The 27,421-nt window shown below is 40.7% G+C and overlaps 1 protein-coding gene and 1 long non-coding RNA gene across 16 annotated transcripts in view; one reads left to right on the forward strand and one right to left on the reverse strand.

Annotated features, from left to right (window-relative positions):
• Window positions 1–27,421, forward strand: part of CNKSR2 (connector enhancer of kinase suppressor of Ras 2) — a 230,123-nt gene that overhangs the window by 91,642 nt on the left and 111,060 nt on the right. For 11 of the 14 annotated variants that reach the window (XR_014563096.1, XR_014563097.1, XM_083734205.1 and 8 more), the window contains one exon: window positions 20,865–21,028. Coding sequence is in view for 12 of the 14 variants with exons in the window: in XM_083734205.1 (XP_083590331.1) it covers window positions 20,865–21,028 (164 nt within the window). In the remaining 2 variants the exon portion in view is untranslated. Of the gene's footprint in view, window positions 1–5,032; window positions 6,057–20,864; window positions 21,029–27,421 lie in introns of those variants that run through there. The other 3 variants (XM_083734213.1, XM_083734217.1, XM_083734210.1) reach the window with 2 other exon arrangements.
• LOC310842579 lies at window positions 12,868–27,369 on the reverse strand. Of its 2 annotated transcripts, none has more exons than XR_014563235.1 (3): window positions 27,288–27,369; window positions 23,816–23,864; window positions 12,868–13,386 (listed from the first exon to the last, which is right to left on the reverse strand). It is a non-coding gene; the product is annotated as an uncharacterized lncRNA (long non-coding RNA). The 2 variants fall into 2 exon arrangements; XR_014563236.1 differs by lacking the exon at window positions 12,868–13,386 and adding an exon at window positions 21,068–21,341.

Consider the following 27,421-nt stretch of genomic DNA (forward strand, 5'->3'; position numbering starts at 1 on the left):
CTTTCTGACTACATCCATAATCATTATCATTGGTCCCTGCTCAACCTACATCATTTGACTTTTACCCTTGACTTTCAACACCCTCAACTTTCAGCACTGAGACCCTGTTGGATCAACTGGTTGCTATTGCCACTACCTACAGCCACTAACCTCTCTCTTGTCAGTATTTTTAGTTTTACCATACAGCATCTGAAAGAGGAAGATGAAGGGGAAGAGACAAAGTAGCAGGGTAGGACACTAAGTGCCTGAACTGGGTTTTTAAAAGATGCAACAATGATTTTTATGTTGACAGTGGGCAACCCTGTAAGATTTATGCATTCTTTATTTCTGTATCAAAATCCTATACAAAAATAAAGAGATTTCCCCCCTTTGTGGCAAATCTCACATTTTTTTTTTAACTACTTAAAATGATATAATGTTGCAAAAAGTGGTTGAAGTCTTTGAAATGGCTGAACATCTTAATCTTATGCAGACTTAGGATGCTCTCTAAACTCGCCGAAATCAATAGACTTGATTGTACCAAGCTCTGCTTAGGAAAGTCCTCTTAATCTCTTAATAGCCTTAATGAAACCCTACATGCTTTCAATTATTAACAAATTTATGGAGGCCAATGATTTGTGTTTCAGATTATACAACAGGAGCGCTGTTAAAATGTTATCATGATTAAAAGATTCAACTGACATGCATGTTTACAACTCACTATATTTTCTTATATTTAAGATATAGCCAAAAAGACAATATTTGTTAAAGAAATATTGTTGTCAAGTAAAAGAACTTCGCATATCTAATGATGAACAGTTGTCATCCGTTTCCCCCCTGATTCAGAACATCATTTGTTTGGTTAAACCTATGTTTTTTTCCAGCTTGTACCACACCACAGATGAAAATATAAAGCTGCAGCCTTCCCATATACAAAACAAAGGAAAGAAAAGCTAAAATGGAAGAGCAACATCTGATTCTTCAGACACTGTGGGTGGAGTGAGCTGTCTGAACTGTAACAGGCGCTGGATCCCAGGCGAGGTGGGTAGATGCATAGTTGTTTCTCCTCCTCTCCTGGTTTTGATCTTCCCTTCCTATGATGAATTTAGACCCACTTCATACGTTTACAAAGAAATGCTATTAGCCATCAAAGGATTTCCATTGGTGCTGACTTAACTCTCCCATGTTGAGGAGGTGCTTTAAAAAAAAACAGCCAGTGAAATCATGGTACAATTGTGCACAGAAACAAAATAAGCAGGATAACCAAATATGTCTACATTTCGTTTTCGAAAGCTGATTTACAGCATTAACAGTTAGCTTAGTCCTAAACTGCCTAAGCCAGTGATGGGGAACCTTCAGACCATGGATCTAGTGTGGCTATTTTGGGTGAACCACACTTGCTTTTTTTGGGCCTGACACCATGTTTTTGAAATATCAAGTGGTATATACATACTTATAAATGAATGACTGAATGAATGTCTGGTGTCACTTGTCAAAGTAACCCACGGAGGCTTGGCCACTTCTTAATCTGGTCCTCTGACTAAATCCTACTCCTCAAATTGATTTCAATGGGCTTCAATACATCTTACACTGCACAGAGAGGCCTGAATTTCAGCTTTTGATTTTTGCTTTGTTTTTCTGTGTCTGAAAACAATGAAACTATGTTTATCGTTTGCAACAAAAATAAGTATGTCCAGATTTATTAGCTAGCACTGGTTTTTTTTGGGGGGGGGGTAAATGTAAAGCACAGGACACGGCAAGATAATGAATAAAATTCAATTTCAACAAATGTATTTTTCCATTTGGCCGGGATATTATCAGTGTCAGTGTTTTGCCATAAATGTGGCCATGAGAATGTAAAGGAGCCGTATCAGTTTACAGAGGAAAAATGTGCAGCTGTGCTCATTTGTTGGATGGGATATAACTGTCTTCCCTTAAGGAAGTGCTTCTGTTTTGAAGATGTTGCACTCAAAAGAGTAGAGCATTCCCCCCCAGAATGGAATAGAACAATCTTCCCTCAGGGATATGCCTCTATTTCAAGAATATTGCACATTCCCAGCAGTCCAGAAGCAATGCATTTTATGCATTTGCACCACACAAAGAGTGGAATCATTGTCATACTGTGCTTGCTGGAAGGAGTTCTACATGCATCACAGGCACATACCAGACAGTGCAGTGAAATAACTGATGGCATGAAAGATCTTCCATGACTGCTAACAGCTTACATGAAACAAACACAGCGACCCTACCCTATAACCAGCACTCAATCTGTAATGATGGAACTCCTATGGACACTGAAACTGGCTAGTTTCAAGCTGAGAAGCTTCTGATACTTTGCTCTGAGGCTACTCAGTTTCAGTCTCTTTCCAAATTTCCTCTTTATACAGCGCGAATTTCTCAAGTAATAGAGTACACATAGCTCCTCTAAAAGCAAGGGTAGGAGAGCAAAACACAAATATGGTTAAACCTCCCCTTCCATAGCAAGATACCATCACCATGGCAGCACAGTTTTCTGTTGCCATTCATTAAATGCAGAATGGATATCATGCTATTGCTATGTAGGGCATTACACAGGACTCATGAGACATGAAATCCACAACCCCCTACCCCCGATAAAAAAAGGAACAGTAAGCTAAAGAACTGGTAGCTTGCTGTCTTTCCAGCATGCCCCAAAGCTGTCTTCAGGGCAGCTGCTCCACCTTGCATAGTGGTAGGGCTGGCCCAATGGCCATTGACCATCTGGATATGGCTTAGGGATGTCCGGACAAACGATACAGAATCTTCCTGCCTTAAAATCTGTTGCTAAAATGTTAGGCTCTTTATTTGCTTTTTAAGCCATCTTGCATAGATATACACAGAGTATTTTTCTATCCTCTTTATATCAAAATGTTGAGCAGAAAACATGAGTCATATGTATTAACAGTTACATTTTGTTCTGGGCTAATCCCACTTCTCAGCTTTAAAGAAGAAAAGATTAAGAAATGGTGGCATATACTCAATTATCAGCAGCCATTTTAATTCCCCAACCAACCTTCCCAAATTTTCACACAGGAACAGAGCTAAAAGCCAATTAACAGTTGACCAAAATAGTATTTGTACAACCATACAAGGGATGGCGTGCAATTCACATTACACAATCTACCACTGTCTATATTTTATTTTTGAGGTGGAGTGATGGGCATACATAAACTCATACAAGAGATTAAAAAAATTACACACTTGTTTTGGGAGAGAATTCTCTTACCAATATCTTACCAAGTGATGAATTTACACCATTGTACCCAGGCAGAGAATCCCTCACTTGCCTTGTTAATTTCATCAGCTAATTTATTTCATCAGAACCTAAATCTGCCTCCTTTCCAATTCTGCCTTGGGGTTCTTTCCACCTTAACAGTACCATCATGTGTACGGGTAAATATTATATTTAATATATAAAATACGTAGGGGAGAAAGTGTTCCATGTTATTTTCTGGGCAATACAAATCTATATTAACATACTAGCAGAACAGCAATTATTCTTCAAACATGTCATTAATTTAGCTAAAGGCACTTGCTTTATTATTTATAACATATAAACATAAACAATAAAAAATATATAAAAGCCACAATGGGTATGTTCCGCTGAAACCACTGGAACAACTTAATTGTTACTGAAGGCCCATTGCCTTCAGAATGATTGCCAGCCCAACTCTCTGCATGTTTACTCAGGAGTCAATTCTACTGTGGTCAGTGTGATTTATTATCATATTAGTCACAAGAACCTTCAGCTAGAGAGTGGCCATCATTTTTTTCTGTTGTTTCTGACCTGAATCCAAATGGTGATAATAAAACATGATAATTTATCAGCCTAGAAGTTGGGTCTTAGCTTTGCTCCTCACAGTGGAGGCCATCTTGGTGCTTCTTCACATACAGGGCTAAAAGTAGCCGGTGCTGTATTTTCTATGTTGCCTTCTAAACACGCCTTGGTAGCCATACATTGTGTGAAGAATGAGGAAGAGCAGTAATTAGGATAGGTGAGAGAATGTCACCTTTCTGTATCATCCTCTAACTGTATTTACATTTATAATGCCCTTGCTTCTCTGCCCCATCTGCTTCCTTTTTCTTCTCATCACCTTTCTCACATTTTGTTCTCCCTGTAAGCTATTACTGGGCCTCGTTTACTTCTCCCAGCAACTGACCTTTTCACCCTCTGCTTTGCCACTCCACTCTTCCTACCTCCTCCTTTGCAAACCACTGTAGCATCTCCCTCTGTTGCTGCAGCAACCTTGCAACTTATCCAAGTCTCAGCACTGAACTTCCGTAACCTTCATGCTTACCCAGACCACCTTCAGTTACTAGGTTTCACCCTTCATTGCCCTGTCTTCCTTCATCCTTGATCAAACCTTATCTTATCCCTTTATCTTTGATCCTATATGAACACTTACAGGAGTCAATTTCACAAAATCGATGAGGCTTACTTCTGCATAAATGCATTTTTTGACCAGGGAAGCTCAAACGCCCATGAATTCTGTAGACTTTTCAATAAGCAATGCAATTCAGTGATCTGTATAGCACCTGGCATGCTGCTGGAAGTGAATTATTGTTGAATAATAGCAAGAAGGCCTGTCCAGAAAGATATTCCCCTCCCAGGGGGCCACGCATGCCTGAAAGGGAGTTCTTAATACAGGGAAAGATGTGATTTCTGGAATCAGAGCAATTTAAAGATAACAGCATTTATTGTTCTGTGCCATCCATCACATACTGTACATTGAGCAGCCAAATAAGGAAATAACCATTCCTTTGGAGGTCCATTTATTCTGACAGCCTCCGAATGCTGATCTAAAGTACGTGAAATAGAATCATCCGAATAAAAAATGATGTTTCTATCCCCCTCCTCACCCTAAGCCAAGGGCTTTTCTCAGCAATTACGTTCCTAGCCCACACAGAAATACCTAATCCTCTCTCCGCGCAGCCACCCCCACCCCGCTGGATTTCCTCCCCCTCAGTAATGTATGCATCATAACCTCATGGTAATTCCCTCCTCCGTTCCCCTGGGAAGAGCTTTAAAGTCAGGAAACGCTGGAGGGATAAGCAGGCGCCTCGCTCCGCCAGGCAGGTGCTGCACCTACCGCCGAGGCCTCGCGCTGCTTCGGAGCAGGGAGTCTTCGCGCGCTCCTCCCCCCTTCCCCGCGGGAGGGGATGCGCGCGGGCGCGCGCTCCTACGCCCCCTTTCACTCCCTCGGACTCCATAGCAGCGCGAGGAGGGCATCTCTCTCCGGGCGCTCGAATCCCCGCTTGCAAGTCCCACATGCAGCCCCCTCCCCAGGGCGCTCAGGGGGCCGCTTGACTTCAGATATTTTCGGCTCTGAACTCTCGTCATTTCCGCCAGTGTGAGGGAGGTGGGGGCTGCGAGGGGAGAGAGAGAGAGACAGAGAAAGAAAACGCGCGGCAAGCGTGCAGCTCCGCGAGGGAACAGCTCTGGGAACAAACGCGGCGAGAACGCGGGGCTCCCGGCGTCGCTGCTGCCGCCGCCGCTCCATTAAGCCTTGGCGTCCTCGGTGCTCGTGAGCAGCGCCGGACAACGTCCCCCAGCATCCTGGAGCGGCAGCCGCCGCCGCCTCTCGCCCGCAGGTCAGAGGGGGCGGCAGGCAGGAGGCGTCGGAGCGTGCGGGAGCAGCAGCCCTCTTCTCCCGCTCCCTGCTGAGGCGGCAACATGAACTGAAAGCCCCCAGAGGCGCCGATACGCACACGCGCGCGCCCGCGCGCCACACCGACCCGCTCACACACAAGCGAGAGGAGACGAGCCGCCAGAGGAAGGCGAGGATTTTTTTTCTTTCCTCAGGCAGCCTCGCTGCTGCTGCTTTCTCCACTCTCCGCCGTTTCGCGCCTTAACCGGCAAGAAGCTGAAATACGACCCCCACAACCCCTCAAAACCCCCAACTCTGCCGCGGCTCCTAGGCCAGCCGGACCCGCCACCCGCCTTTCTTTTCGCGGTTCCTGAGGAGGAGATACCACTTCTCGCAAAGTTTTCCCCATGGCGCTCATTATGGAACCTGTCAGTAAATGGACCCCGAGCCAAGTGGTGGACTGGATGAAAGGTAAAGAGCGAGCCCGGAGCTCGGGGGCGGCGGCGGGGGGAGGTGGCTGGGTGCCCCCCGGCCTCCCCTTCCTCTGAGGGAACGGCGTGGCTTGCCTTCCCCTCGCATGTTGGAGAGTCGTGGGAGAGTTGAATGTTGGAAAAACTGGCTGGATGTCTTAAGCAGGTTCTCGACGTTAGACGCACACAGAGACAGCAGCTCGGCTCGAGCTAGCTTTCTGGGTTTGCCATTCGTTTTTATGTTTTGCTTTTGCTTCGTGTCCCCGGGGACTCGAGGCGCCGCTTGGCAGGTGCTGTTTGCTGTCTCGCGGGGCGAATGGAGGAAGACACCCACCGCGCCTTCCCAGCCTCATCTCGCGCTTTCGTGTCGCCCAGGGCTTGGGCTCCGCTGCTCACTGCAGGCTGATTTAGGTGGCCTCCAGTGTAGCGCCCGGATAGCCACTTCTGAGCTCATCCGAGGCATGCAGTTGCCTCGAGCTACATCTTCCAGCCTCCCATTCATTTACGGTACTTAGTTCTTGGGCAGTTAGGATACCGACCCCTCGTTCCCCCGGTTAGGCGACGAGCTGAGATTGGAGTGGCTTTAAAAAAACCAAAAAAACTTTTAGCAAAGATAGATTAGAAGCCCCGATCGCCAGACGGAATAGCAATTTAAAAAGCAACAACAACCCAAGGAGGTTAATTTGGAAAAGGAAGGCTAAGGGCGTTTAATAAGCGTATTAATAATACCCTGTGGCTGTTTGTAAATATGCCTTCCATTTGGAGCACTTGACGAAATGTGAGCCAGCGACCCAGAATGGCCAAGAGGCCATCTCGAACTGTGGAGGAATGCTAAAACAATCCTGGCCATGGGGCGAGGGGCGGTGATGGAGGAGGATGACAAGGGAGATAGTAGAGAGCAGGTGCCAAGACGCAGCAGCGCCTCTTGAGGAGAGAGGCTGCAATAACAGCGCCAGCATGCTTGAGGAATAGTGGCTCTGGTGTCGGCGTGACCTGGCAAGGGAGGGAGCAGCTGGAACGGCAGCCCTGCATGGGCGTGTGAGACCTTGCAAAGCTGATCTCCGGGTCAGAGGGCTGGGAAGGTGGCAGCATCACATGTCATGGGAAGCATGTGCGCTGTGAAACAAAGCTACCGGAGGAAGGAGGGTGAAAGGAGAACCTAGTATTTCAATGGGGTGCTTGCATCTCATAGAGAGTGACAGTCTGGTGTCCTTTTAAAATGGTACATGGAATGACTTGTACTGCTGCTCCTAAGCATTCCACTTGTTTCCCTTGAAGCGAAGCGAGGAGCACCTGAGGGGCTCCAGGCTGTCATTTAATTCTACTCCACAATAGCAGCTGAGCTGCTGTAGCACTCACTTTCAGCAGCTGTCTTTTTGTCATTCCCTAGTTGCCCTATAGCCCTGCTGGCATCACTTGTGAGGTTGGAATGAGATTTCTTTTAGTCGGCTCCCTCTAGCTTTCCTCCACTAGCAATTGTCAGTCCATTGTCCACTCCTAGCATCATTTTTTATTATTATTGATAGCATCAGAAACTGAGCTTTTTTTGAGGATGTGGGCTTAGATGATCAGTCCTGCTATTTACCCACTAGTTAAAGCCATTGCTTTATTTGTGGGTTGTAACTTTGAGGAAACTGACATTTTTTATTTTTACATGGCTGATAAAATGAGAAATTGTGCCTCACCTCTTGGTTACATCCAGCTGCTGCTTGACTGAAACAGCTGAGGTCCATCTGTGGCCCACTCTTAAACACACTCTAGCTCTGTTGAATGCTGTGAACTTAAGTCTGCTTAAACATGCATAGAATTGCACTGTAAGCTTAGTGGCCACTGTTGTCAAATGTGCGTCTATCTCTTTCAGTAGATATGTTCCTCTACTTTTCGAGGAAAGCCTGTTTCACTCTTGAAACAGGCAGTTTCTTGCCATTTAGTATTTTGCTTACTCACTGTTTGGTAGTGGCTTGGCAGGGAATATATACTTAAACCTCATTGATTTCAGTAGGAGCTTTTCAGCCTGATTCAGTACATGTTTCCAGTACGTTATTTTCTCTGAAATAATTTCCAGTTTATTAAATAGGATTTACTATCAGGAAATGTGTGATTAGGATCACAGCCCCAAGCATGTGCTTAACTCTGGCCCTTCGAAAGCAGCACAACCAGAAAGTGCTTAACTTTGGCCGTATGGTGCCCAGAGACTAGAAACTTCTCTTATCCTGCATGGTATCATAGCTCACTTAGCATTTAATTGCCCTATTTTGGTAAATGAGACCACCACATTCTGTGAGAAAGAGCATTAGTACACCTGTTCTGTTTGAAACACTAAAACACTTTGCAGTTAGTTGTTTTCTTTATCAAGACTCTGGTTTGGAAGATGTAGTTTTGGTTTTTAAATAATTAATTTCCAGGTCTGCAATTTTCCATGCAGTTGCAATCTCTTATTTACTGATACATAATTCTGGGCATGAATGAAGCCCAAGAAAGATGCTTGTATTTCTCTATTTTAAAATGAAAATTCTAGGTGGTTTAGATTTTTTAAAATCACGTGTAAAAAAATATTGCATCAACATTCTACCCAATGTGTCTCAATAGATATAGCATTGGTTTAGCTACAGTTTCATTTTGTAACATATCCTTGAAGGCTCCAAGATGTGATAAGTATTATAAAAGGACAATTGTGTGTACAGTGGTGGTGATGGTGGTTTTTTGTAGGTGCATTAATATCCTTTTTTAAAAACATCCCATGTCATTTTCCAAACATGGAGCTTCTGAATGAAGCATTGGAAATCAATATTTCATTGTGAAATGTATCACAGAATATGAAATTTTGCTTGCTTCTCCTGAGCACCCAAGGATATACTTTGAGGCTTTTAGCATAAATAGCCCATATTTTAAGATACATTGTTTATACTGGCATTGCTTTTGACTATACTTACCATCTTTCTGCTTGTTTGCCTTCCCAGTGTAAAAACAACAATATGAACATATGAATGGTTACAGGAAAGGCTTTCATGTATTAGAGATAACTCCAGTTTTCATATTTATTCTATAAAATCCCAAGTATGAAAACTGGAGTTCTCTAATCCTAGCTTGTAGCGTGAATAAATCTAGCTAGTATCAAATATATCTGTGAAGCTGGTGCAATTGAATGACTGATTTATGAAGAACTGCTATGTTGTGGGCATTATTTCTCAGACTTCTTTACCTTGCTAATGCATGGCAATTTCATCCGCCTTAAAACTTGAGGCATATGGTCTTAGTTATTTAACTCTTGTATTTCCATAAATAGTTATGTAAGCCTGTTTAATAATGCTTATTAACTATATACATGGTTCCCGAAACAGGGCAATGATTTGCTGTTCAGCAAAACTGCAAAACAGTAGACAGTATTATGGTAAAATGCTTCATAAAAATGGAAGGTCTAATACTTTGACCTTATTCTATTGGAATCAATGAAGCTAGTTCATTTCATTACCATTCAGTTGATGCCTACTTAGAACATTTGGTTTCTAAATTGGTTGTGTATGTGCATATTGTGCATGTAATGCATGGGACAACATGGCCATGTTCTTTGCAACATTAAACAGATGGATTGGGAATTATCATTTGCTTTTTGCATTTTAAATGGTTGTGACTTGCCTCAAGATCCCTGGGGTGTTGTTTGGGGGATTTTTTTGTTGTGGGGATTGTTGCTGTTGGGTTTCTGGGTCTTTATTTTAGATAAATCTTACTTAGAATTAAGTTCAGTGTGGCTTACTTTCAGGTCATTAGGTATAGGACTGAGGTCTGAATATTTTGACTAATAAAGCAGAAGGTACAAGCCTATACTTCTAACTTTGTGTAGTACTAGTGACTGGTTTCCCTGTTTAAAAAACTGCTGTTTGTGTTTCTAAAAGAAAATTAATTAGCTATTTTTCAGTTTTTTCTTTACTGGTATATCCACTTCACACTTAATGGACTTGGGAAGAGAAGATAATAGTAGCCCAAACTCACTTATGTGCACAAACGAGTTTTCAATAACATTAACCTGCTTGAAAGTATCCTATATTATGACTTCATTGTTTTTCCTCACCAGAGTCTGTTTTTATGAATACCAAAATAAACAGAAGCGCACTTGCTCATTAAGAAATGTGTTTAGCTAAAATAAAATAAGCATTATTCTTGCATGGGGCATGCCATTGTGTGATAAAAAACCTTTGGTTTTCTTTCTGTGTTTACAGCTGTAGTTTTTCTCTTCCCACTTCCATGTACCCTGAGGCTTCTGCTAGTACTATAGATATTGAAAACATGGGGAGGAGAAGCAGAAGAACCAAATCTTATGTCCAGTCACAGGAGGATTGCAGGAAAAGTTTACATATGAACAAACATTATAGAAACATTTAATCCTTTCATTTGTAGAAACCCTGGTCTCTGTCATGGTAGATTATTTGTCTGAGAAAGGCTCACAGCTGCCAGTTCAGGTGGAAGGCAGGATCATTGGGAGTGCTGCCACCTAGCAGATCTACTCATGTGTAAATTTTGTTGTAGGCTTCAAAGGTATAACTTAAGCCAGGGCATATCATTGTAATGAATTTTAATATAGCCTTATGCCACGCAGCTTTATAATTTCCTGGCTACACAAGCTCATATAATATCTGTTATTAAAAGTTTGTTTATCTGACTTCTGATTAGATCTAATATGCAGCAGTGTACATTATTTGAATTCTTACAACATAAACCTTATGTGGAAAAAGCACTGTGAGATGTCCTAATATTATAAATATATTACAATAATACATAAGAATTATTTTGTGACTTCTGCTGCTGTGACATTTCTGGAATATACTGCAGGCCTTTAATGACAATGGGGACTGTTTGGGCTGTGGTGCAGTGTTTTGAGAAAGGACTGCAGATCCAGGGAGCTTCCTTTCAAGCTATTCAAGGCTTCCAGGTTGCAGCATGGAGGATCTTGCACTAAGTCCTGCAGCCCCTCTCCTACCGAGAAGAACCTCATTTATTATTTCTAAATTGAATTGATGAGAAGGAGGAAGTGTGCTCCCTTATCTATGAGTTGCCTGCAACTCTGAGTAAGCAGGTTCTGTTCATGCAGCAGAATTTCTTCTTCTTCCTATGCCCCTCCTTCATGTCCTGAAAATCTGGAGGGTCTCCTAACCTTCTGGAGCTCATTCTGAGGGTGTGTGGGTGGCTGCAGGAAGAGAGGAAGTGGAAGTCTGTTCCACGCATGCAATGGCAGCTGCATCCCTCACTCCAAAGAAGGTTTTGTCTCCTGTGTGAAGCTTGCATATAACACTCTTCTGTAATAGTGCTGTAGAATTTCCAGTTCTGATTATTTTCTGCCATTCTCTGTAGGCTTCTAAATGTGATGGAATGTGGCTCAGAGTAACAAAGTATGCACACAATGTATAGGTATGTTGTAGCAGCACACACTATTTTCACAAATTCCAAATTCCAATGTGTGCATCAGTGCAAGCTGTGTTTACGGATTACAGTGGACCCCAATAAATTTATTGAATTGGGTTTCAGTAATTTTTCTGGATACACCCTGGCATACATTGCAACTGAATCCGTCATAAATATTGTCCTTGAATTGAGAGGCATAGCATCTTAACAAATTGCTTCTGATATCAAATATATACTTTTTTGGGTGGAATTATATGCATATTTAATCACCCACCCAAATTGAGGGGTGAAATTACATTGACCCATGGTGCAGTGAGGTACAGAAGGGCTCAAATGAACATTTTGTTCCTGGACTATCAGAATCTTTAAAAGAGCCTGCCTTTGTTTGTAAGGGCTGACCTTATTATGTATCTTAATAAATAAATCAAGCCAGGTATTTAATGTCTTGCTCTCTTGTTCTTCAATATTGAATGCATGAAGAACATGACAGTAGGGAATGTAATGATGGAAATGTCAACATTTGGCCTGAAGCAATAAAAAACATGGATGAATGACTCCAGACTATTTTATAACACTTTGTAATTTATAATTAACATAGGTGTGATGCTTATTTCCTACATATGAATGGCTGGGGAGTAACTTTCATAAATTTTAAGTATTGTGCCATCATAAATCTAGCAAGAGCACTGGTACTTGTCCCCCCTCCCAATCTTTCCTATTTTTGATTTTAGGATTAAGTTATTGGACTAGATGGACTAACAATTAACTGAAATATGTGCTTATCACTATGCTGTTTTGTAATACAAGAGATTTGAAACTTCTGATACCCAACCTTGAAATATTATTTGATTGAGCTATGGAGGAGGATAAGGTATTAATAGTCTCCCAGAGAAACCACCTGTTGCTGAAATAGTTTTGCAGCTGATATCTTGTGTTGTGGAAATTACTTCAGTGCCAGTATATTACTGCAAAGTGGTTCTACACAGCTATCAAACATGTATATTGAAGGTACATGACAACATGAGTGGAAGTTAACATGATAGGGAGGACAGTTTGGATAATGATAATTGTAAGTGGAAATGATGCCCTTGACAGATGTGAGCTATCTGTATGTCATTCATCAGTGTAGTTATGGAGTAACTGAGAGAGCTTCAAATCATTTTCTAAAGTCTGATAAGTTATACATTCTGTTTTGAAGTGATGATTAAATGCATATTGTCAGGAATTATTTAGATTTTTGTTTAATTTTGTGTGTGTGTTCATTTTCTGTACAATGAATATAGATCACATGTGATATTCTTCATATTACTAAGAAAGGATATTAGCATATTTTTAGATATACTTAATAGAAAAAGTATATTTGAACTGTTCTTGCAATTAGCAAATTGTAATTTTCAGGTAACAAAAAAACAGGATCAATTCAGCTATTGCATTGCTTTATAGTAGTTATTGTTCCAAAGCAATCTGGGTTTACTGTGTTTTCCTAGCTATCCACTGATCCAGTCCTTCACCTGAATTAATCCACCTTTGAGCTAGCTGAAATAGTAGTCTCTGTTGTGGTTGTGTAGTTTGGAGCAGAAAAAATGGGGAGAGGAGCAATGGCATTTGGCATTTGACTCTCAGAAAGAAGTGATCTGGCAGGCTTGGAAAATTGGCCTTAGGAAAGGGGCCTTCCTCCTTAATAGAACCTTGGAGGATAGGGGAAAGAGAACATGACTCTTGCTGCCAGTTGGCTCTCAACAAAATGATCTGTGGAGAAGAGACTTAAAGAGGCATGATTTGGCATTTGCAGTGATAATTTGTTCTTCCAATGACTATCAGTGGAGCTGAGAAAGAACAGGAATATCATTCGTAAATATGTTGTCTTTTCACAGTATTATTCTGTGTGGTTATTGTTTGTTATGTCTTCCATAAACCTAGTCCATTGATTGGGCCTACAAATAAAACAAACACATGAGATTTATTATAAGCTTCAAATAGCCCCAGTCAGGTTTCGGTTTTGTTATAAAGAACCCAGCTGCTTCTGCTTCTGTTATGATTATTATTTGCTTAGCTTTGTATCTAGTTGCTTGCATAGAGCTAAAACTCATATATTTGCTTTGTGTGTCAGCTAACTTCTAACACATACCTATACTAAATGCTACTGATATAGTTTGCTATTACTATTTAACATATTGCTTAAAGTATATGCTTGTTAATAAATAATATATAAGAACAAAAATATTGCTCTAAAAACTATGGTCAGCATACGTTAGGTGAAGTTTTCAACATTAATAAGCAAACAACAGATTTGGCACAAACTGATAAGCAGCAGAAGACCACTCTTTTGGCCATTGTTTAACATGCAAAACTAAGCTGGGATGGTTGGAAGAAACACTTGGGGATAAACAAACAAACATTAGCACAATACTCACAATAAAAATACAGTAATAATTCCAGAAGTTATTGGTTTTACTTAATATAAAATTTCACATGGTGTTCATTGTTTCATCTGGCACTTCCTTTCCTCAGCAACAGGTCTGGCAACTGTTACAGATACATTGTATACAAGTCATATATGTATGTTTATTGATGTTCAGCAAATAATACTATTGAATAGAAAAGTGAAGAAGTATAAATAAATACATCAGCTTTATAGACTAAGACTAAAACCTTTGGCCTCTCACTTAAGAACAACCCTGCAATGATCAATACCCAATGCAGGCCATGGGGCAGGGTGTGGGCTTCTTCCCCTGGACAATGTTAACCAGTTTGAGGAAAACATAACTGCCATGTCATTTTTCTTTCGCATGCCCAAATTCTCAGCTTCAAATTGAGATATTTTACATAAGGAGCCAGGGCTAAACAAAACTGCTGCTTAAAATGTCTAAGAATGGGCATTGGGTCAGTAAATTTGGAAGGCTGTTAGTTTCCTAAAGTATCTGTGTATTGACCATTCTATTCACAAGATATGTTGGATTTTCAAAACAACCCTATGACACAGGACACAAGGCATTTGGGCTGTTTTACACTTTAACTATTTTTACTATTTGAGGAAACAATGTTAAGCACAATAATATTTTAAACTAATATATTGATTACCTTATATAATGATGGTTTTCCACAACAATTATCAAAATCTTGCAAATCTTAATGAAGCTGGTCATACTACAAAGCTAACTGCTATGTTTCCAGTGCTTAGTAATAGTAAATGTCAATGCTATTAATAATTTTATTTCTACATACTTATATATAAGAATATATAAGAGGTGTTCCACCTCCCTAGCTAGACATATTTGGAATGTATCAGTATCATACCTCAATTCTATACATCATCAGAAGTAACTCCCACTACTTCAGTGGGTCTTAATCACAAGTGAGTGTGCATAGAATTGCATCCTTAGCTTTGTATACAAACGCTTTGAGATTCTGGGAATTTCAACAATTATTTAAGTTTCCTGTATAGTTCTTAATTTTTTTCCCCAGATTTCCATGCAGTTTTGTATGTCTGCTATATATTTTGCCCATCTGTCTGTTCTCCATGCATTTGAATGCCTTTTGTGATATGGTTGCCAAACTTAGTGTGACAATTCCCAAAGTGGAGAAGCCAATTTTTGTCTATGTTTGATTAACATTGTGTACCATTTTGAATTAAGATGGTGGACTGAAATGTTCCAAACTGCAGCAATTTTGATGGCCTATTTGATGTGATGGTTGCTAAGATCAATGAGTGCGTTTTTGGCCAGTGTTTGGACAGGCAGCATTTTGAATCAAGATGGTGGACTGATCCATTCTAAACAGCACTGATTTGGATGCCTCTGAATATATTGTCACCCAATTTGGCAAGACTGTTACTGAGATCAGGAAGCAGCCCTTGGTTTACTTTTAGAAATGGTTGGACCCCATTTTGAATCAAGATGGCAGAACAAACTGTTCCAAACCATGCTGATTTGGATGTCAATTAATATATTTTTCCTGAGTTTCGTGTGACATCATCCAGTTTGGTCTGACAGTTACAAACTGCACCAATTTGGATGTTTCTGACAATATTGGTGCCCAATTTGGCATGATGGCTCCCAGAAGGAGGTTTGGGTCTATGTTTGGAAACCGCCAGGCACTGTTTTTGAATTGCTGGTTATAACATTTAGTACCTATGTATGAACTAAAATTGGAACTTTGCTCATGTACATGATTTTTTCTTAGGTGATTGAACATTTTCATTTGAACTAAATCTTTCCATGTTAAAAACACTTCCAAAGTATGATCCACATGTATCATTTAAGATGCCCCATATAATTCTTTTAAAATAAATCAATCAATTATTGTGTGTTCATATGCTTTTTTTTTGGTCATATGATTTTTTGGGGGGGGGGGGTCCTTGATTTTGAAAGAAACAGCACTCATTTACTTATTCAGTGACTTTAATTTTTGAAAGCGAGTGGCTAACCCCTAAGATGCTATAACCTAATATGGCTGACTCATACAAGGATTCTGAAAGATAATAAAATTATTACATGACTTGATCTTTAGAATATTTTCAACATTTATATCTGCCGGTACATGTGTGTAACTTGATTTTTCTCATCACCGCCCTGCCCAGGAAGTGTGTGAGAGAGGTAGGTAGGCTAAGGACTAAGACACAATGATGACTAGCTAGACATGAAATATTGTTTGCACAGCTGTATCTTGGAAATGACCAAATCGTTAAACAACTTACTGGGGGGAAGTGAACAGAGACTCTTATTATGTTCAACCATGAAATTGCTCAACAGTGCTTGCCCTGTTATAAAGTCATTGCATATGTTGCTAGGTCAAAACCCTTACCCTTATTTTCCTATTGCATTCAGAAATAATTGATACTTAGCTCTCTTATCGTAAAGCAACTGTTTCATGGAAGAAATAAATTTCTATTCCAGTGATGCATTATAATTGTAACATTACCATCAAATTATTATATTAAAATCACACTAGTTTTGACATAAGATCAAGAACAACTTTTGACAACTACCAGTTTGCATACAGGGCAAATAGATCCACGGAAGACGCTATCACTACCACTCTCCATGCTGCTCTGTTCCATCTGGAGCAGCCGGGGAGTTATGTGAGGCTGCTGTTTGTGGATTTTAGCTCTGCTTTTAACACTATCCTCCCCCATAGACTGGTGTCCAAGCTAGAGGCGATTGGACTCTCCAACTCCACCTGTCTCTGGGTTTTGGACTTTTTGTCAGAACGTTCTCAGAGGGTTAGAGTAGGGTCACATATGTCCACAGCCCTTAGCCTTAACACCGGCTCACCACAGGGTTGTGTGTTGAGTCCCCTGCTCTATACTCTCTATACGTATGATTGTACAGCCATTTATTCCAGCAACAAAATCATCAAGTTTGCTGATGACACTACGGTGGTGGGGCTCATTTCAGGAGGGGATGAGTCCGCCTATCGGGACGAGGTGGAGCGGCTTTGTGCTTGGTGTGGAGAGAACAATCTGGCTCTTAATACGACTAAGACCAAGGAATTGGTGGTGGATTACAGGGAAAAAAAGGCGGACATTCAGCCCTTGTATATCAACGGGGAACGGGTGGAGAGGGTGGCGGATTTCAGGTTTTTGGGAGTGACTATCGATCAGGGCATGACTTGGAGCGCAAATACCACTGCTCTGGTGAAGAAGGCCCAGCAGAGAATTTATTTCCTCAGACTTTTAAAGAAGAACAATCTGAGTGAGAGACTGCTGGTGTCCTTCTACCGAGGCTCCATAGAGAGCATTCTCACATACTGTATTTGTGCCTGGTTCTCCAGCTGTACAGCTAGGAAGAGGAAGGTGCTCCAGAAGGTCATAACCACAGCCCAAAGGATTATTGGTCATCCCCTCCCATCTTTGGAAGAACTGTACGGTTCCCGTTGTCTTAGGAAAGCAAACAATATCCTGCAGGATGCATCTCACCCGGGACACAGTCTGTTTGTACTACTGCCTTCTGGCAGGAGATACAGAAACATCAAGTCAAGGACAAATAGACTGAAAAATAGTTTCTATCCAAGAGCTGTGGCCTTCTTAAATGCAGTAACTCGATAGTGTGACCTGGGAGTTTGATGGGTGTGGGTGTGGGTGTGGCTGGAATGTGGTTTGTTTGGTTGTTGTTGTTGTTTTGCTTTTGTTGTTTTTAAGGGATGGCATCCAATTTCGTTGCACTTGTGCAATGTTGCACTTGTGTAATGACAATAAAGAATCTATCTATCTATCTAAAGAATCTATCTATCTAACAATCTGTCCCACCTGATTGCATTTTGCAGTTGTTGAAATAGGACTTCAATGCAGTAATTAAATCATGAGCATCAAAAGAGCTTTAATATTTAGTAAAAAAAAAAGCATGATAAAATGTTGTTAATTTATGGCACTAACTTATTCAAAACGACAGCTATTATTTTAGTTGCAATTATTTAACACTTGCTTGTAGAACAGATGTCTTAGGATTTAATGCATGCCTCAAGTATTATGTTTTGATGAATAAAATTTGTCTTTGACCTAAAAATATAGTTAAGATGCTTTATTCAGCACACATGCAAATCTGAATTCCATAAACTGGTTATAGGTGCAACCGCTTTCTGACATCTTAAGGCTGTACACTTATTATGCGAAATGCCTTTGTGTAATGCTTGTGGTGTGCCTTTTCTCGCCACTGATATAGTTATGTCATCATATGGGGCAACATTACACTCTTCCAGGAGGGGTCTGATGCTGATATGGAAATACCACCTACTTGATTCTAGGCCACCAACCTTGATGATAGCTGAGTGGTAGATAATACTCCCTGCACGAATAAGGCCCTGGAAAAAATTTTAAGGCCCTGTATGAGGTGCAGCATCAGAACTCATAATCTTGGGGCAGTGGCTGGGAATCTAGGAGGTTCCACTACTGATACTACCCTGAGCCCAGTCTTGGCTGGGGAGTGTGGGGTATAAATAAAATTATTATTATTATTATTATTATTATTATTATTATTATTATTATTTATTACCCAGGGCTCTGCTTTTCCAGGGCTCCCATGAACCCTCCTGTTTAATTTCTAACAGTGCCCTGGAGCATCTGTTGTAGTGCCAGCCATAATGCTCTGGAGTGATGCTGTGTTGGGCACTCCAGATAGTTGGATGATATCTAAATGATGGCTCTGAAATACCATCACTCATGAGGGCAGCATTGCAGCCAGCTGCCAAGTAAGGCCTTGCTGGCTTGCCTGTAGGGGCACTGGGTCAAAGGCCCTCTTAAGCCTGAAATCGGACCTGCTTGGTATAATGTTCTTGCATACTAACCATGTCTACTTGGTTTCAAGTGTGTGTATCTCATGTGGCAATGTAGAGCCAAGAAAGTTCAGATAGTATTGGCCAAAAGTATGATAAATGTATTTGTGATTTTTTGATCCTCATACTGGGATCAGGAAGGCTTATTTCCCCTTTTAATGCTGATAATCTGTGACAAACTCACAGAGTGTTGGAATTAATAATGGATTCATGTCAGCAAATTTGGTTTGGCAGGGATTTTTTTTTCTATGGGGTGGATGGGAAAATAACATTGGGCAGTTTCCTACTACTGTGGATTTGAACACTTTTTGAATAGTCTTGTAGTTATTTGTATTGCTTGGACATCCTCCAGTTGTGCATTTGCTGCATACTGCTCTATATTTGTAGCATGTCTTCTCCAGCTGGTGCCCTCCAGATGTTTTTGACTACAACTTCTGTCACCCATGACCATAGGCCATGATGGCAGTGGCTGATGGGAATTGTGGCCTAGAACATCTGGAGGGCACCAGGTTGAGGAAAGCTGACATAGTTTAATTAATGTTGAACTGAAATTGGGATTGCTCACTCCCCAAAGCTATAGAAGCACATTCTTGATAAGGCAAGCTACATACTTGGTGTGAACATAACAACTGTGTGAAGAGGGTCTGCTGCCTTTAATGTGGCATTTGGTCTTTGAAGCAAGCAACCTTCACATTTTGCATCATCCCATCCCTCTTGACAAAGGACGCTACCAAACATTTAAGATTACGTCAACCAGTCTGTGTTCTGTTTTCAGTGGATATTTTCAGATTTGAAAGCAATGTTTGAGAGATTTCTTTAGTACGTATGTCAGAAAGATTTCTGGTATCAAATATGAAGAAAACATGCCAAATTTTTCTTTATTATATTTTACATAATGGCCATTCGTTATATAATGCTCAGACCATATTCTTTTATTTTCTTGTAGTTCTTTGTATCAAAGTTTACTTTTATTCCAAAGATTCCAACTTTTTTCATACTGTGGGCTCTGTTTTAATAGTTTACTGTTTAGCATGAAGACCGAGTTACCTCAAGTGCAAATCACTTTATTTTTTAGCAAATCAGCAGTTCTAGTACCCAGAGGCCCAAGCTTTAGGTTGAATAACAGCATTTGTGACTGTGTGGTAAATTCAGCTAAATTTGTGAGGTTCACCTGAAGACCAGCATTAAAAGACTTACATAATACTAAGTAGTATTATCATTGAACCACAATTATATCATTTTAAAAGTGAAAAAAGTGCCGAACATGCATAAAATTATGCTCTTATTTGTATAGTCAAGTGTCATGCATGCCTTTGTATGGGACTGGTGTTTGCATGGTGTTCTGGCTGAATAATGAATAAGGATTTAGAACAGAATTGAGAAATGACAATGAAACCTGCATTAAATGAGCTAATATGTTGTGATGAAAGTGAGCATGGTACAAGGAATGAGAAAACATAGGCCAGGTGCAGACAAACTTAACGTTACTGACCTCTTAACCATATTTAGCAGGGACTGGGCAATGGGTTTAAGTCTTCATTTTCTTCATTCCTTATTGTTTCTGCGTAAATTCTACTGTAAATTCTAATACTGTACTGTGGTACCTCGGGTTACATACGCTTTGGGTTACATACGCTTCAGGTTACAGAAGCCTCTAACCCAGAAATAGTACCTCGGGTTAAGAACTATGCTTCAGGATGAGAACAGAAATCATGCTGCAGCGGCGTGGTGGCAGCAGGAGGCCCCATTAGCTAAAGTGGTGCTTCAGGTTAAGAACAGTTTAAGGTTAAGAATGGACGTCTGGAACAAATTAAGTACTTAACCCGAGGTACCACTGTAGTCAGTATTAGCATTGCTGAAAGTTAGTTTGAAACTAGGGTTTAAAGGTATGTGGCTTTAAGGTGAATATGTGTGAGAACAAATTAGTGGATTACTGCTTCAATGAAGCTAAAGAATTTTATACAAGAATTTTGATGCCAACCATTTCCTTCCATATTCATCTAAATGTTCAAATCTCTGTTGATCAGTTCGTGAAACATTTTGCTTAAATTATTCAGTCTAATATAGATTTCCCCTTATTTCATTTATACAGAAAAATAATTCTTTCTTCCCTTCACACGTTTTTTGTTTGTTTTTGTTTTAGGTCTCGATGATTGTCTGCAGCAGTATATCAAGAATTTTGAGAGAGAAAAGATTGGTGGAGATCAGTTGCTACGTATCACTCATCAAGAACTGGAGGATCTAGGGGTTACTCGAATTGGTCATCAAGAACTCATCTTAGAAGCAGTTGACTTGCTCTGTGCATTGGTAAATGTCTTTGTGATAGATTGTTGGGTGGCAAGAGAGACAATTTTTGTCAGGATTTTTTTTTCTTTTTCAGTTTGAATGCCATAAATGTTCTTTAAATTGTTACATCAATCTAGAATTTTAATCACATCAGTTTCAATGTGCCAGTTTCTTACAGTATTACAAAACTGAATTTTAATTGAGGAGGCTAGTCAGCATGATGAGAATTGATCTGTGATATCTCCCAGGATTCGGTGTTATTGCCAGTGCTGTTTAAAAGAACTCTGAGCACGTGTTTTGCATTTTCAAGAGTTGCACTAGAACCTGAGGTTGCCTTAAGAGAAAATTGGTTTTGTATAGAGTTTATTTCGGGGACTTTTCAAGACTGCTTATGATTGCATCATGCTTAGAAAAAGCATTTTACTAGTACACAGAGTCTATCAATTACTTCACATGTTTTTGAACTGAGCCTGCAGTTAAAAACAAATTATGTATTTGAATACCTGATTAAAATTAAAAGGGAGAGGTAAGGGGTGAGGAGGTGGAGAGACAAGATATGGGAGCTGTTCTGCTGCAGGTGGTTCTGCGCCGTGAGTTTGGGGGCGAGGTGCTGAGGCAGCCGGCCGGCTCCACACTCCTGCACGCCTGGGGTTGGTGTAGGGTCATAGAGAGGCCCACCCAGTGCACGCTGCTTACACCACGAGGTGCCCAATGCCTGGTTTGTTGCGCTGGGCTCCTTACGTTTCCTGTTTTCTTTTCCTGAGCAAAGGTCGTCGGGCAGATCTTTGCACCCTGGTGCTACATATGCTTATGACAGCCCTGGTTGCATTTGAGGTCTAGCTGGTAGGTAATAAATTCAAGGGACTTAAGAGTTTACATTACAATTATGCAAACAATAGGAGAGGAGTATGGAATACGGAGCGGGACGCGGGTGGTGCTGTGGGTTAAACCACTGTGCCGCTTGGGCTTGCCGATTGAAAGGTCGGCGGTTCGAATCCCTGCGACAGAGTGAGCTTCCATTGTTCGGTCCCAGCTCCTGCTAACCTAGCAGTTCAAAAGCACACAGTGCAAGTAGATAAATTGGTACCGCTCTCTTGAGAAGGTAAATGGTGTTGCTGTGCACTGCTCTGGTTTCGTCAGAAGCGGCTTAGTCATGCTGGCCACATGACCCAGAAAAACTGTCTGCAGAAGCGGACAAACGCTGGCTCCCTCGGCCTTTAAAGCAAGGTGAGCGCCACAACCCCTGAGTCGTTCATGACTGGACTTAATTGTCAGGGGTCCCTTTACCTTTGTATGGAATATGGAGCAAAAAGTAACAAAAATCTGGCCACCTTGGGAGGTCCCCCCCCCAAAGGCTGGGTTGTTGTTGTTGGCACTCATCTGTCTCGAAAGGCAATGGAGTGTACCTTCTGGGGGTGAAGTTAAACTGCTGCATTAGCAGCACCAAAGTGTCCTCCCCGGTGACCAGATCCGCCCCATTCAGCCTTGCTGGTGTGGTCCAAAGGAAAGCAGAGCAATATGTTTGGCACCAGCTTGGCTGTAAGAGTTGCCAGAAGAAAGTGTACAAGGTGCCATCCAACTGTCTTAGGGTCTCCACTCCATATTTGTGTAGGGTTTAGTACTTAGTCTTTTCTTCTCCTGAAGATACCCTGCAAATCAGTGGAGGTTTAGGAACAGAATTTTTCTTCTAGATGAGCTACCTTTTCAGGTTGATGAACACCATCTACAGCACATGGAGAAACCACCTTATTAACTGTTGAACCCACTACTGGTCTTGTCACTCAATCTGCTGCAGCCTGTCTTCACCTGCAGGGGAGGTCCCTAACTCATTGAGGGTTTGAGACCCTTTGACTACCCTCACCTGGTTTAGCCGGCCAAACAAAGCTATTCCTGGGGTGTCACCTCTGTCACATGCTGACAGGTTATGGGAGCCACAGGTGAGTGCTGAGTGCAGGTTGAGAACCAAAGGTGGACAGAATATGCCAGAAGGTGCACGGTGTCCCCCAGCGGAGATAGTACCCCTCCCTAAACACCCCAGACATAAGACTGACAGCACATTTACAGTTGTACCTTGGAAGTCGAACAGAATCTGTTCCAAAAGTCTGTTCAACTTCCAAAACGTTCGGAAGCCAAAGTGCAGTTTCTCATTGGCTGCAGGAAGCTCCTGCAGCCAGTCTGAAACTGCAGAAGCTTTGCCGGACATTCAACTTCCGAAAACCATTCAAAAACCAGAACAATCACTTCCGGGTTTCGATCATTCGGGAGCCAAGGCGTTCAGGATCCAAGATACAACTGTATTTATTAATAAATAAAGAATAAAATAATGTTGGTTCTCTTGTTCCACTAGAACTTCCTTCTGTTTTTCTTTTGTGCTGGAGTTGTGTTGAAAAATAGATTTAATTTCTAAATATTATTCTAAATTGTTAATTTATAACTGTATCACACATGCAAGACTTTACCTGAGGCACATTATGTTATTTGCATGTGGAACTTCAAGCGCTGTTCAGAAAAAGCTATATTCATTTAAGTGACACTGTTAAATTTGGATATTAAAAAAAAATCTGGCCTTCATAACACCCTAGCTTCATAGCTCTTGGATTTTTAACTTTTTCTCCTTCTATTATAAGAGCAGAAATAGCAGCAGCACTCAGCTAGTTGCTTCTGTAGATTTTATATATTAGGCTTCCTGAGTCCTTCTCCCTGCTGTTGCTTTGCTTCTTAGATGTTTATAATAAAAACGATTGTGCTTTAAAAATCTGTTCTCATCCTTTGTACTTTTAGTAAAAGCAACATGCATATTATACTTACAAAATGTCACATTGCTCATGGCCTTTTCACATTTGCCTCAACGTTATACCTGCAGAAAAGTAAAAAAATTATTCTGATCTCAGCAATAGATAGTTTCATAGTTGCCTGAGAATTTAGTAAAAAAAAATATTAATTTTATAGGAGATCTACAGAAGTTGGATTATTGGTATTGCAGTCCATTCCATAGATTGTGGAAAGAATTAAGTAAAGTAGCCACATGATCACCTTTCTGTTTTAATTATTTTAAAAGCCACAAGTGAACATGAACATATATTTGTTCCCTTGAACAGACACTGTGGATAGAAACTGCATTCATACGTTTAAGGATCTGGTAACATTGTACACAGCTTGAGCTTTTAATACAGAAAAAAGCAGAAGTGACAGTAGTAGTAATATGCCTGCTTACTGATTTGGAACATAGCCTTCAGTTTCTAGTCAGTATTTTATTCAGTGAATCTATGTATCCTTAGCAGAATGCAGACCAGAATATAAATCATAGGTTAAAAAATGAATGATGCAGCAGCAAGTGATGACTAGTTTTGCTAGCCCACTTGTTCAACAGCTGAATCCGTTTGGTTTCTTGCACTTGTGAAAGATGATGTGCAATTGCTTACATAAGAGCTTACATTTCAAGTTTGTTGGTCACATTTTTATAAGCACACATCCACACTATAATAGTGTGAGAGAGAAAGAGATAAAGAGAGAAATCAAACCTTAGTTGCATCATGTTTTCTGTTTGTAATACTACTAAAGCTTCTGTTTCTAGCTTTTCCTCAGATTATATGTATAAGTATATGCATATGTGAGGAGATTTCTTGAAGAACCTTAGACTTGATTGCCCTGACATGTTTTGGATCCTGAACATAACAGTTTTATTACATTCTACGTTGAAGCCCCAAGCTAAGAGTGCAGTTATACCTTTTCTAAATAAGTAAAGAATGTCTTCCAGTCACTTGGTGGTCTGGACAATAAGAAAAAGGGTTTGGAAGGAACTGCATCAGGGAATAGGATCAATAGTCTTTTCTTAAAAGAAAGATTTGTCATACACAGCTGGAGTAGTGCCACATTGCTAACCTCTAAGAAGCCTCTTTGAAAGGTTTCGACATAAGAAGTGCCAATTCAGAGTGGCCATGTTAATTTGTTATAGCAAAATTCCAAGAGCACTGTGGAATCTTACTTATGTATAAATTCTGGCATGAACTTTCGTAGAGAAAAGTTTGCTTCTTCAGCAGCATGATGTGACTGCAAAAACATTCAACGAAGGCCTAGGGCAGGGGTGGCTAACCTTTTTTGACTGCATTTGCTGTTCGCCAACCCTCTGAGAGCTGCATGTTAGTGACCAAAGTGAAAGTGAGCACTGCCAAAAATTAGTGTGTCTACCCTGAACCCACTGTCACTGGCATGCACTGCTAGCAGATATGCATTCAAACATGCCACACATACAGCACATGCTCCAGGGGGAACGGCTGTAGCTCAGTGGCAGAGCATCTATCTTTCATGCAGAAAGTCCCTGGCATCTCCAGGTGGGGCTAGGAATGCCCCGTGCCTCAAACCCTGGAGAGCTGCTGCTAGTCAACATAGAAAACACTGAGCTAGATAGAACAGTGGTCTAATTCAGTATAAGACTATATTCTCTCCCTTCCCTTTCTCTCTCACACAACCCCCCCCCCCCCATAGCATACGTTCTCTTTGTCTGTCTTTGTCTCTCACATTCACACACAACAAACTCATCCCCACTTCAGCATTGAGCTTGATTTGACTCATTCTCCAACAAGCCCAGCCATCCTATGGGGAGGAGAGTCTATTTCATTGGCAATAGCACTCCAGTTGTGGAGCCGTCTATTGCCATTCAGCTGCTGCCTACTTAGACTGCCCGGGTTCTGAATTGGTTGTGCATGTAATGCATGGGGAAACATGACCATGTCCTTTATAATATTTAACAGATGGATTGGTGATTACAATTTTAATTATATTTCACCTTTGGCGCTTTTTTTTTTTTTTTTTGTATTTTAAACCATTGTGACCTGCCTCAAGATCACTGGGGTGTTTGGGGTTTTTTTGTGGCGGTTGTTGCTGTTTGTTCTTTTAATCTTTATTTTAGATCATGTTGTGCTTTATTTTGAAATTGGTTGTGGATTTTTAATGTTTTATTTATTGCTTATGATAACTTTCGCTATGTTGTAGTTAGTTCTTTTCATGTTGTAAGCTGCCTTGAGCATGGTTTGAACTGTGGAAAGGTGGCATGCGAAGAAAATTATATATGTATTTATGTATGTATGTAATAGGATTAAAGGTGGCATATAAACAGTTCAAACTGTTTTTACTCAGAGAGAATTTTAATTGACTGTGGTAATTAATGGGCCTGGCAACCATTAGATAGTTATGATTTCACTCCCAATTAATGGGCCTGGCTCCCAGTACATTTCTAAGCACAATTCAAAGTGTTTGTGCTGACCTTTAAAGCCCTAAATGGCCTCGGCCCAGCATACCTGAAGGAGCGTCTTCACCCCCATCATTCTGCCTAGACACTGAGGTCCAGCTCTGAGGGCCTTCTGGTGGTTCCCTCACTGTGAGATGTGAGGTTACAGGGAACCAGGCAGAGGGCTGATTTGCTACCGTATTTTAAAGGCATAGTTTCCTGGGTAAAGAGACGTAGCATAACAATACATTATGTGGCATAAAGTGGAATGATAAGATGGAGACAATTTATTGTTATGGATTATTTAAAGGCTTCTTATTTTTTGTCACATAATCCGATAATATTTTTTATTAGTTTTCAATTACAATCCAATAGTAGCCTCATTATAGCAGTACCAATTTATAATACAATTATTAATACCAATCGTTCAAGTACTGAATTATATAATTTAGATAAGGTGGCCCCCCACGTGCTAGAATTGATGGCTTGATTATTTGCTTCATTTCTGCATTCCAGAATCTTATTAATTTCCATTACATTCTGGTCATAGTAACAATCCCTTATACAACAACTGCAATATTAATAACTTCTATTCGTGTTGACACATTAAATGATTTTTTTTTAAAAAAAATAAATCTCACATGATCAGTCATCCACTTGCCATCTTGCTCAAGGGTAAGTTTCTTAGGCTTTTAATAAAAAACAAGGCTCAGCAACACATATTGCCTGATCTGAGCTCTCACTTGTGCTGAAGTCTGGAGAAAGAAACAGCAGGAGTCTTCCCCACTGTTTTTTTCATGTCCCCATTTCACAGCAAAATTTTGTCCGTGCTGGAAACTAATTTATGGGTCCCTGCACAGGTACTGAGGACTGTGAAAGGCTTAAGGAGGAAATCCAACCATTCTGTCAAGTTGTTAGGCCGGATGTGCCTAAAGATAGCCATCCCCTCTCCCCATGCCAAAACTTGCTAGATGTGAGGTGTTATAATTCTTTTGAGCTGTCTGCATTTGTGAAAATTGATTAGTATTGGCTAAAGAAGCACCAGAAAGGCACCTATTTTGATACTGATGACACTGATGCCTGAGTGGAGATTTTGGAATGTTTTGGAATTGAGAGCTAAAGCATAACGTCTCGTCATTAACTGTCAACTGTCACATCAACTGTCATGCATCTACCAACATTCTATT

This window comes from Podarcis gaigeae (assembly GCF_964106915.1).
Source record: "Podarcis gaigeae genome assembly, chromosome: 4".
Taxonomy (NCBI): Eukaryota; Metazoa; Chordata; class Lepidosauria; order Squamata; family Lacertidae; genus Podarcis; species Podarcis gaigeae.